General features: G+C 36.4%; 1 protein-coding gene across 1 annotated transcript; it reads left to right on the forward strand.

Moving 5' to 3' along the window:
- The first annotated feature begins 4,265 nt into the window (after positions 1-4,265).
- LOC140783708 (actin-7) lies at positions 4,266-7,503 on the forward strand. The gene is made up of 5 exons (XM_073130687.1): positions 4,266-4,536; positions 5,785-5,857; positions 5,936-6,329; positions 6,512-7,125; positions 7,211-7,503. Exons 2-5 carry the CDS (start codon positions 5,798-5,800, stop codon positions 7,274-7,276), a joined length of 1,134 nt encoding a protein of 377 aa, XP_072986788.1. The 5' UTR covers positions 4,266-4,536; positions 5,785-5,797; the 3' UTR covers positions 7,277-7,503.
- Positions 7,504-13,315: the final 5,812 nt, after the last annotated feature.

Consider the following 13,315-nt stretch of genomic DNA (forward strand, 5'->3'; position numbering starts at 1 on the left):
TCCTACTTCATTAGAGAGACATAGTTAGCCATCTAACAAGTCCATTATGCTACGCTTGCAAACTTTGCTCTTCCTTGTCCTACTAACTCCTGTGATTGTGAGCCCTTCAAGAGACCATGGAGTTATTAGCTCACTCTATAGAAAAGTTCAACCACTATCATCTTCTCCTCCTGGCAGCCCCCACAACGGCCATGAACGGCTTCGATCACCTTTAGGCGCGAAGAACTCCGTCGATATGCCACTGGTCACGATTAGTCAAAGAGCTCCTCTTTACAGGCCGCTTTCGCCGCAAGGCCAGTTAGGCCGTTCTTATACACGTCCGCAGCCACGGCCACCAAGGCCGCCGCCGCCGCCGCCGCCGCCGCCGCTACCGTTGTAGTTATCATCACCATATTAAATATGCTGCTCGTTCCTTGGATCAAATCGAAGGGCCGATCATCACATATGTGTGTTTCCTGTCTAAGTTGAAGTTAATGTTTAATTGCAAAGCTGCTAGTGCCACCCCCACCCACTCCCTGGTTGCTTGCTACCTACTTTCCTACACCCACTTTTTTCCTTTTCTTACTTTCCAACCCTACCAAACTTTGACCTTCACGTCCACGATAACAATTATTTTCTTTTCATTTTTTCCTTTTGAGTACTGGTATTATTATAATATAAAATAGAGTTAATTATATTAGATTCCGCAGAACTATCTATCACATTTTCCATAATTCTGTGAAATTTAAAACTGTCTAGAATATTAAAAATATCTCAAATACTCGTTCTACGGGATTCCATTCTATAATTTATTAACTCCAAATCACATAATTAACTATATAACATGTTTATCTTTATATTTTAAAGATAAAAAATAAAAAAAATAGTTTATCGAAACATATATATCTAGTCACGATTGTTCTTCATATATTATGTTTAAAATCATACTAAATGTAACTTTTATTTTTGTCAATTTGCCTCTATGCGGTATAAACTAATTTGGAATATAAAGTCATGTTTATTCATCCAAACTTGATAAAAAAAATGCAAAAATAATATAAGAATGGGCATCAAAATATCAATTCTCAAAATCAAATATTTTTGTCTGTATCTTCTCATTCCTAATATTAGGAGTCTTGAATCTCAATTATTATTTCTCTATTATCATGTACTTTAGAACTCCGATGACTTGATATATATAAAGCAAAAATTTAGATTATAATAAAAGTTTAGAGGTGGATTGATTCAATCTTTATAGACACAATATCTAAAAGCATAATTAGTTAGATTATGAGCAATAATATTATTATACTTACGCAAGGTTGATGAGGTCTACGGACAATCGGACATTTATCGGAAAAAAAAACCCTCAAGATTGATGAGATAACCACTTATAGTATTTTATTTCTTAACAATCCCTGCTATGATCCAACTGAGATACCACGCCCTATAGATTTATCGATGACCCTATTTCGATACAAGTAAATTTTCTCCTCAGAGTTTTAACACCATATCTTATTACCATGGAGACATAATACTATGGGTTTTCAAACTATATGCTGTTTGGATGGGTTTTCCAAATCTCCAATCAACCCTTCCTTTTCCTTCCAATCAAAATCCACTCCTTTATCCTAGGAAAGAGAAGATGAAGAGGGATGCGGGGGAGGAGTTATCGGTGATCAACTCTTTTTTCTCCTTCCAATCTTTCGTGACCGCCTCATTGCCATCATCGGCGGCGGCGACTCGGCCAAAGAAGAGGCCAATCCCTTCCAATCTTTCCCAGCTACTTTAGAAGCTAGACCAGAAGAATTCTGATCTTGATCTAGGTGAAAAGGCCCCCGTGGGACTTACTTAAGTGCTCGACGGTGTTGGTCGCGTCGCCTCCTCCATGGGAAGCGACTGCATCGCCAGATCCAACGGTTGCCGCCCTCTAGGGACGTCTTTATAGCAGCAATTTCCCATGACGAGGGCGATCAACCTCAAGAGAGATCAAGAGAGAGAGGAGGTGACGATGAGATCATGAATGGAGAGGTGATAGAGAGTAGGGGAAAGCGCATAGCATAGATAGAAGGAAAGCACTAGGGAGAATAAGTTTGTGATTTGCCCCTTCCGTGTCATCTCCGACTCCATCGCCATCGAGGCCGATGGTGTCGTCGTTGCAGCCGACACCAACACGTGCCACCTCCGCTTTCCTTGCGCTGAGCACTTCCGTGCCCGGTCTCTTTGCTTCGACACCCACATCCTCTCTGAGACGGTCACTTCCGTCGACTTCTCCTCCCACCCCTTCCGATCGAGGCCACACTGTCATCGTTGCAGCCGGCATCGGCACTATCGCCCTCTGCCTCCGCTTCTCCGATGCCGAGCACTTTTGGAACCACGAGATCTAACGAGTGAGGGAAGGCAAAGAAATGTGTAACATGAGAGGAAAAAAAAACACCCGGGAGCTCAGACTAAATTTTCTTTTACTGCAATATTAGCATATTTCGGTCTAGTACCATAATAAATTTTAATTATAAGAAGTGCTGTCAAACACTTCTAATTATAATTTTACTATAGAATTTAAAATACCATAAAATTAGTTAAATATTATAAGTATCCAAACAAGCTGTTCATGTATTCCAATACCCCGTAGGAATCAAAGGCGGTAATTCAACACCAACCCAAACGCACACTTCAACCAGTCAACGCCGACAAAAAAAATTACTTTAGTCAATTGACCTACAGGTTCCTTGTACCATCTATTATGAAGTGTTTTTGACCATTCTCATCATCCTCCAAACTTTATTTACCGAGTCAGGCTGCCTATTAAATTTAATATAAAAAAGGTAGCTTTCATGACTAGTTCCATCCTCTCTATGTTAAGCCACCGATTTTATCATCATTTTTACTGACTTAAATTAACACATCTAAAAAAAATAGTAAGGATTTAAATGTACTAGAGTTAAGTATAATATATATATATATATATATATATATATATATATATATATATATATATATATATATAGAACTAAACATCATATATAATAAATTATACATATATATTTGGAAAGAAAACTAAACAGAAGTGAAAGGTGTGTACACCATTCATCCACTAGAAAGGATATTTATGTTAAATATTCTAATTTAAAAAACATCTTATTAAAAAGTAAAGATGACACTACTATCTATAGTTCACAATTAAACACCCAATTCAACTAAATGTAATTAAAGGTACATATTCAAACAAAAAAGAAAAAGTAAAACTAATTAGGATTTCTCATTACCTGTAACCAAACGCAACCTCTAGTGTTTTAATTCACAATCTACAGTACCAACAAATATATATATTATATATTACATCTTATAACAATCTCCAACTGTCTCATTGGCCGAGCCCAATGCTAAGTATAGTAGGTTACGGCCCATTCCGGCCCACCGACTTCCTTTGGTAGGCGTTGTCGTAAAGCTAAATGCAAAGCTGCCCTAATGCCCACCGACTTCCTTTTCCCACGTCCACCTTTTGCCTTTCTTTTTTTCTCCCAACCCCACCTAACTTGGCCTTCACGTACACTGTACACAACAATAATTCTTTCCTTTTACTATTTTTTTTTTAATTTCTTTTATCCTTTTGTGTGTTGCCACAAGTGCTATTAAATTTATTTAAAAAGTAAAAAAAAAAGAAGAAAAACTACTACCGGGTTAAAAATTTTAATACATAAAAAAGTTAAGAATAAAATCTTCATACATGTTATACATAGTTGGCGTTACAATACCACTTAAAAATTTTAAAATATTTTCCCCCCTTTTTTGTTAATTAGAGTTGATCTATTAAGTAGGTCAGAGAATATAAGATCAATCCATCTTAGTTAATCAACTGTTTCCATCATATTATAGCTATACTTTATCCATTATGTGAAGGCCTATAATACATAACATGAAAATACCAATTAATCCGGATGCATAGATTTAAAGGCTTATACAATTTAATTGTATTTAGTTTTTTATTTAACATATAAAATCAAATGTATATATTTTCTATAGCTAATATATATTTTGTTATAATAGAGAACAGACATATGCATACTAAATTTCATTATTATTAATTGAGAAATTAAATATAATTTAATTACAAAAGCTCTGTAGATAAAGCCAACTCTTTGCCCCAAGGTGTGTCACCTTAGTCACTACGGGTTAGTGTGTGGTTTCACATCCACCACACTAATCTAGTTAAGTCGGGCCCACTTTGTTGGACAGGGTATCAAAGTGGGTGTACAAATATATTTTCTCCACTCCCCTTGGAGAATATCTATGTAATAAATTAAAATTAAAAAATAAGAAGAGAAAAAAGGGAAAGAAAAGAGAGAGAGAGAGCTATGATTTCTCCAACCCCACTTTCCAGATCAGCTTATCTTTACATCTCATTTCCAGCATAAATTAAACCTCATTTCATGTGGGTGTTATTTTATTTTATTTATTTTCTCTTCTCTTTATAGCTTTTTATCTCGCCCAGATCCCATAATCCCCCATCACTCCGCCTCTGCTCCGCTCCGCTCCTCTCCTCTCCTCTCCTCAAAGGTGAGTGCTTCCGATCTTTCTTTTCGACCTTTTTTATTCGATCTGCCAAGATAGATCGGAGTTCCTCGGCGTCAGATCTAGGGTTTCTAATTTATGCTTTCGGGTGGATTAGATCGGTTTTAGGATTTTTGGAATTCATTCAGAGAAAAGGAAGAATCTGATGCTTTTGATCCGATTTTGTTATTATTGACGACATTTCTCAGTTGTAGTTGGTGAAGCCGTACGATGAGGCGAAAGATTCTGGTTACTATGCTTAGGTTTTGATTTTTGATGTAAATAATATTTTACTCACAAGAAGCAAGTCAAGCACAGGTACCTAATTCTGATAGATTTGGCTTCTCTAAGGAAGTATTAGTATGTTTTGGTCATAAAACTCTTCGAATAGTATAAGATTTGCTAGCTAAATGGACAAGGGAATCGGGATCTGTCTTCTTTCTTTTATTGCTGAGACATGGGCAATGTTCTGCTTTGCCGATTAAGCAGTTCATTTGACTGAATCATCTTGGTGTCATCAACCAAAAGAAGAAAGCCAAGTTGGATTAAATAGAAGCAGGTGAATGACTAAATGTTGGTTGATGCCACTCACACAGATTAGGGATTGCCTGGATGTTTGAAATGAGAATTGGTTCTTATTATAACACTTATTGGGAAGTTTGAAGGCAAAGTTGAGTTATTGTTGTAGTTGATGAAGTAAAGGCTGATGCTAATATATCAATTGGTTGGTATTAGCTTCACAATGTCAAAATTGCTTATCTAGTAGAAACATATATGATTTGGGCAATGGCGAGCTGCCTTGCTTCTGCTTATACCTTTATACTTTTGGGGGTTTCATGGAAATGGCTGAATGGTTAAAGCGCCCAACTCATAATTGGCAAATTCGTAGGGTCGATGCCCTGGGGGGAGGGGGGGGGGGGGTTTCTTGGATACTTTTTTAATTGGATTATTCTTGGATACCTTCTAATTAACTGCCTCTGTCAGTAGGTTGTCTTCTTAAATGCCTAGCCAAAACCATAGTTAAGAGAGTTCCTTTTCTGTGGAACCATCAACCATGCGACAACCGTGCTTGCTGATGTTGCTAATTTTCTTGTGGGAATATTTCTTTCATAATTCTTCCTAATATATCATATATCTCATAACTAACAAATCAAGACATGCTTTCTTTTTTACTATTAGTTTTGCATTTAGTGGTGTTGACTATTTGTTCTTACTTATTTGTTAGCAAAATATTGAAATAAAAATTCTTGGCAGGTGGTTGTAAACTATGGCAGATGCAGAGGATATTCAGCCCCTTGTCTGTGACAATGGCACTGGGATGGTGAAGGTGAATTAATCGACTTTGTAACCTGAAATCTTTCTGAAGTTATATGTATTTTAAGAGGTGCTTTGATTTATTGGACAGGCTGGTTTTGCTGGAGATGATGCTCCACGGGCTGTTTTTCCAAGTATTGTTGGCCGGCCTCGCCATACAGGTGTTATGGTTGGGATGGGACAAAAGGATGCATATGTTGGTGATGAGGCACAATCAAAGAGAGGTATTCTGACTTTGAAGTACCCTATTGAACATGGAATTGTGAGCAATTGGGATGATATGGAGAAGATTTGGCATCACACCTTCTATAATGAGCTTCGTGTAGCCCCAGAAGAACATCCAGTTCTTCTTACAGAAGCCCCTCTCAATCCTAAAGCCAATAGAGAGAAGATGACACAGATTATGTTTGAAACCTTCAATGTCCCTGCTATGTATGTTGCCATTCAAGCTGTTTTATCCCTTTATGCCAGTGGTCGTACCACAGGTACAGTTGTTTTTTATTTGTTTTACTACTGCGTTTCATTATCTGGATAGCAAATTTAAGTGAGGTGCCAGTGCTGAAATTGGATATGGAAACTTGCCCTCCCTAGTAGGAGGGGTTAGAAATACTGCTCTGCTATTGTAGGCACATTTGAAGATATCATTAATGGTTTTCATTTGCATTAGGTATTGTGTTGGACTCTGGTGATGGGGTCAGCCATACTGTTCCAATTTACGAGGGCTATGCACTTCCACATGCCATTCTCCGTCTTGATCTTGCTGGTAGAGACCTTACTGATTCTCTTATGAAGATCTTGACTGAGAGAGGATACATGTTTACAACCACTGCTGAGCGTGAAATTGTTCGTGACATCAAGGAAAAGCTTGCCTATGTAGCTCTTGACTATGAACAGGAACTCGAGACTGCGAAGACCAGCTCATCAATTGAGAAGAATTACGAGCTGCCAGATGGACAAGTCATCACCATCGGAGCAGAACGTTTCAGGTGCCCAGAGGTGCTCTTCCAGCCCTCTCTCATTGGCATGGAAGCCCCTGGCATCCATGAGACAACCTATAACTCCATCATGAAGTGCGACGTTGATATCAGAAAGGACCTGTATGGGAACATTGTTCTCAGTGGTGGATCCACAATGTTCCCAGGCATTGCTGACCGTATGAGCAAGGAGATCACTGCGCTTGCACCGAGCAGTATGAAGATCAAGGTAGTGGCACCTCCTGAGAGGAAGTATAGTGTTTGGATAGGAGGTTCAATCCTAGCTTCCTTGAGCACATTCCAGCAGGTAATTTACTGGACTTCCGTATTGCTTTCACACTTTTCGCTAGATCATGCCTTTGAGGGATCTAACCTTTTATTATGAACTACAGATGTGGATATCCAAGGCAGAGTATGATGAATCTGGGCCGTCGATTGTGCACAGGAAGTGCTTCTAGATATTATCCGAGTTTCTTTGGCTTGTATCTGCGCTATATTTGGTGGTAGGAAGTGGTCAGAGCGTGAGAGACATGTTTGCTTGTTGGTTGTGCCTCTTTGAGTTTTCCCAGTTAAATTCTAGCTCTCGTCTTTTATGTATGATAATATATATGATCTGTAATAGTTAGGAAGAGCTTTGCACTTTGTTTGTAGTTTGAATTGGTGAATGCCTATTTGTTTTCCGTAAGTTTATGGCACGTTGATACTGATACTTGCAATTCTGATCCTTCTTTTAATATTGTTGAGAACTATGTGTACTTCTATGGTAAATTCTGAGCATGTAGCTTCCCACAAAAATCTCTTCGTGGCTTCCAACCACACATTTTGGAAGGCTAATGCCATTATGCAGTTGTTGGTTCTTACTTTTCTAATTAACTAATTAATTATTCATTTGTTTATCGTTTGTGTAATAAGCTTCATATATGATTTGCATCCTCCACTGGGTCACAACTTTTCCTTGTGAAAACTCCAATTTATTACCCTAATGATCTATGGAGAGATCATACTTTTGAGTTAGTTCCATGTTTGTGAAGAGTATTATTAGGGATACTTTTTTATTTAAAAAAAAAAAAACTAGCAGCACATGGATAGCTAGCTCACTTGTACCACTTTCTTTTTAAATACAAGCCACTGAGTCAGAGAAGACAGCTACTATTCGCAAAAAATAATATTTCTACTTTCTAGATCTTGAATCACAACCAACCATAGGAAAAAAAAAAATATCATTAAGACTTTAATCAATCTACACTCTGAATCAATTCAATCTTCCATGCATGAACGAATTGTATCATGCCTTCTTTGCCATCAGATCCTTCATATACTTGTCAGTGAGTTCGAGCTCCACAAGCATCACTTCTATCTTCTTGTCAGTCTCCAGTAATGACTCGTTTAGATGCTTGCCGCACTGCTTGGCGTAGCCCATCTCCTCTTTTACCTTCATCAAATCTTTCCTCATCTTAACGAGGTTCTTCTCCAACCTAATTCTACTTTGATCCTTGCCATGGCTTCTCTCTGCTGCCTTTATATTGGACGGGTTGCCTTGTTCATCATATAACCATTCTTCTCCAATCCAATACGAGCTCTGGTCATGAGAAGCATCACTATACTGTGAGAAACTTAACATGCCGTTTTGACTCATATTTTGCATTTCTGCCTGCCTGAAAGATCGTGAAAGGGAAAAAAACCATTGCAATCTTAGGTAATTTGGGAAATATAATGCAAATAGGTTTTGTTACATACTTACGTACCAGGAATTAAGTTGATCCTTGCGATTATCTTCTCCAAGCTAATTCTCTAAGCTGTAAGGATGAGAAAGAGAGAAGTGTGAACAACACACGCCCAAATGATAGTAGTTAATTTATAAAGATGAGCTTATGGTAAATATGGCACCTAATTTAACTAAGTTTTTTTTTTCATGTATATCCTTCTAAATCTCTTATTTGTGTATATGTCTTTGCAAAGTTTATATTCGCATTTATATCCCTATTTTTTTTTTACATTTAACCCACAATAGTAACTAAATAACCGTAAAAGTATTGAAATAACCTTGTTCTTTTTTGTCTTTGCATCTTTCAAATTACTAAGTTATTAATCCATAGTTGTTTAAAAGTAACCTAAAAGGTATTGATATAAATATTTTACATTTTGAAGGTCTAAATTGTATACACAGAGATAAGAAATATATAAAGGTATACATACAAATAACAAAAACAAGAGAAAAAGAACTGATTAACTAAACTACTAGGTCATCAGGGAAAATTGAGTCAACTACAGGATGGCAATTAAGTCAAGCTGATGGTTTATGACTTGGTCGTCGTGTCGACAAAGTAGGCTAAATATACGCGGATCCAGCTCATCAGGACACGATCTTACGTAGATTTTGGTGTTAAAATAATGAGTGGCGTGTGTCTACCACGCCATTGAGCAGATCGAGCACGGTACCGCACCGCCCACTGTATTTCTTTATATATATTCTTTTTTGTTTCCCTTTGGAAAAGATCTTGGCGTTTTATATGGAGATGGTCGGCTTGACATGTGATTATGTTAGCAGTTAGATTTGTTAATCTTAATTAATGATTTGGGCCGTGCATTAGGGCAGATCCCGTCCAGGTTCGTTCTACTGCCCCCCCCCCCCCCCCCTCCAATGCTTATGCACACCAACAATGCGTCATTAGAACAGATCTGCCCGCTCTGAAAATTTTCTTATCCCTTTAATGATATAAATATTTGAGATAAATTATTGAATATGTGCGATCGATACACTGTAACATTAGCGAACATTAACTGCTATGTTCTGATAGACTTACAAGAGTCAAAGAGAAATAACAATATATGTATATATCAATCAAATACATCTACAAAGGAGAAGTAACTCATCAAGAACTACATTCTACAATCTACATCCTATTAATCTACCTACAACTCATTCACTCGTGGATCCATCTCTTCTCTTACCTATACGAATGATCGTTCTGAGCTAATAGATCTTGCACATACTTGTCGGTGCGATTGAGCTCCTCGAGCATCACCTCTATCTTCTTATCCGTCTCCATTAATGACTCACTCAAGTGCTCTCCACATAGCTTGGCATACCCCATCTCCTCCTTCACCTTCATCCACTCCTTCCTCACCTTATTAAGACTCCTTTCCATGACTCGCCGTTCTTTACATTGGCTGTTATCTGCTAACTTTCTACTAGAATGCTTTCTACTTCCATGAGATGAGTTACTTTGTTGCTGGGCATACCATTCTCCTCCATTCCAATACGATCTTTCGTAAGAAACAGCACACTGGGAGAAATTTAACATGCCATTTTGAGTCAAATGCTGCATTATGTGATCTCCTGTGATCAAAAGCATCAAACATTGTTTTAGTATTGTAATTACATTTCAATGTTTCTGGTACAGTAGAGGAAATAAAAGATTATCATAAGTATTTCTGGTCTACGTTACTCACCCTTGGTTGATGCTGGAAAAAATCTACTTCCGAGAGGATGAGAAAGCCTGCAAACGAAGCGAATACAATGGAGAGAGAGAAAGGAGTACTGTGGAAGACACACGCCCAATTGGTAGATATTTATAAGGATAAGATTGTTACATTAATTTGTGCCAAATGGCACCTAATACACTGCACTGTTAGGTGAAAGTGATCAATCATTAAGTCAAATAAGAAGAAAAATGAATCCAAATGGTGGTTTCTGAGAAGAAGGGGCTAACAAATGAATCCAACTCATATACGTAGACTTAGTCATTAAGTTATAAGATTGCTGTGCCGCTGCCATGAGAATAATCTGATCAAAAGGACGAAAAATAGAGCATCTTTTAGGTACGAATGGCATTAAACTATTGTTCAAAAACTCATTGAGTCAATGAAAATTCATCTGAGTTGTCTCAGCAAAAAAAGATGAGAAAAAACTCAAGCTGCATCAGACCACAAGCCTACATAGTTCTTTACGGTTTTCCTGCCGACGCCCGAGATGGATTGACGAAAGGATGAATAGTATAATCACTCTCGGCCCAGCCCAAGCAGGTTAAGAATCAGCAAAATTCAATTAAATTCATTGAGTACTCGAAACTCAGTCTGAGTTTTATGTTACTGGACGGGTCATGAACATTGATATATTTATATATTATATTAGTATTTGTCATATCTTTAAAATTACTTATAAAAAATTATATTAAAAATAATGTATTTATTATCTAGGTAAGTGATTTTTTGTCTCCTATCTATCTATTTATTTTATCCTCAAAGACTCAAATCTGGTCATTTAACTTTCGAGTGAATCGAATCGAAATTTTGGATTTTTTATACACTGCATTAAACTAAGGAAAAGGCGTGTGCCGACCACGCGAATGAACTTGGAAAATGATGCAAGCTTGGTACCTTTTGTTCACTAAATTTAATGAATGGCGTGTGCCAACCACGGTATCGAATAAGTTTAGAATAGTACCAAAAGCCACTACAATTATTCGTTTGCTTTTTTGATATTTTAAGCCTCTAGATTAGCCTCGGTGATGGGAACGCATATGACCAAGTGGTGGTTACTATGATGCCTTGGATGCTTTCCAACATATCTTAGTGGAGATTAATCGACGCCTTTGTCTCCCTCGACTTCTTTAGATAGACCATTGGGCTCTGAATTGGTTAATTTATTTTCAAATTAGTTGTTAGGATTCTTATCCAAGGGAAGAAATATTAATATGAAATGAACCATTATTTTCTTGAGGTGGTTGAGTGGAACAAGTGGACCTAACGCACCATGGCTTGAAGGCAAGTTGGGAGAAAAAAAGAATAGTTTGATACCAAGATAAGTAGCTAGACAAATTCTGTCATTATGAAGCATTAACTCTTAATGGAAGATTTGGTTAGCTGCTACATTGTAAACCACACAAGTCTCTCTCGGCAAATTGATAGGTTTTCAGGCTTCATGAGCTAACTAAATTTTAGCTAAACATCCATGCAGGACTTGTAGATAAGGTTTTATCATATCATTCTGGTGGATAATTCCATGTATATAAACTAGTTACCACCTTGAAATTTTATTTATCTCCATAGCATAGATTAAATGCATGCGCACAAAACTGGAGGTAATTCGTAAGCGATCACTATTTTATTGCTAATCGGAGATGTCCAAGCAGGTCGACATTGTGCTAAAATGGATGATAATTTTAGTGATGGCTGGCTAACTATATAATGTAGATAAATATTATAGCAAGAATGTCCATTTACAAAGTCCAGAGGTCTTTCACCATAGTCGAATGTGCAAGTTCAAGAATGAATCTTTAGATAAAATTTATTTTTCAGATTTTGCTGTGTGAAGTTTCACTCGGTGTACCTAGATATTTTTAAATGCTTCTACTGATTAGGATATTTGTGGATTTTGTTTTATTACGAGAATATGGTGTACAAGAAGATGGCGATTTTATTAATTAAGCTATATAACCAATTATAAACTTAGCACATATGACATCATATCATCAATAAAATTCGAAAGCACATACACAAGAAAGGCATTTTTTTTTTATGTTTTAAATTTATGTGGAGATTAAACAAGATGCTTGAGGGAAATGATATTTTTCAAAGGAGGCCTCTTATTAGCGTCGGTGGTTAAATGAAAACATGTAAAATGCTCTGTGACTTTTATCTGAAACACTTAAACGGATCAAAAGTCTATAATTGATTGTACCAGATACTGTTACTGAGCATATCTAGTTCCTCCTTAAAAATAATGTTGCATAAATTTAAAATTACCCCATATAATTATGCCTAAAATTAAACTATCATCTAAACTTTTATTTGTACCAATATTGTCCGATTGTAATTTAGATTAATGTGAAACTGTTAGCCTTTGTATCCAAACTAATAGAAAAAATATAAATTATTATAATAATCCTGCTGTATTAATATTCCTATTGTTTGAATAAATACAAATTTTCTACTCACATTTTTATGATGATTTAAAATTTTCTTCCAAGATCATTATATATAGAGGGAGGAATATTGTGATAAGCTAGATATTAACTAATATTTAAGACATATAATCTTAAATTAGAGAATATAGAAGAGATTGAAAGTGCATTTTATTTTAAAATTGAAGAATAAAATACGGCGACTAAATTTAATAGAAGAAGTATAATATTTTACCTTTTTATTCGTTCGGATAGAAAAGTTAATAGTTTTATACTAATCTAAATCACAAGGAACGAGTGATACAAATAAAAATTTAGGAATAGTTTAATTTTATATATAATCACCACACAATTTATAAACCGCCAAGCCCCCATGTGGTTACCAGACTCTGGATCTGATCCCTTTTTCGAATGCATGCACTTTCATCTTGTAAACAAATTAAAATTTCTCAACACGGATCTAAATTATGCTTCCATACTCAATCAATAAGTACAGGAATCTAATTAAAGAAAAAAAAAACAGTAGAAACCATTCTCAAGAATAACGCAATTAATATAACAAAGTATCAGACCCACTATCCCGGCAATCAG

This window comes from Typha latifolia, chromosome 3 (assembly GCF_019914945.1).
Source record: "Typha latifolia isolate L0001 chromosome 3, TyphaL0001v2, whole genome shotgun sequence".
NCBI lineage: Eukaryota > Viridiplantae > Streptophyta > Magnoliopsida > Poales > Typhaceae > Typha > Typha latifolia.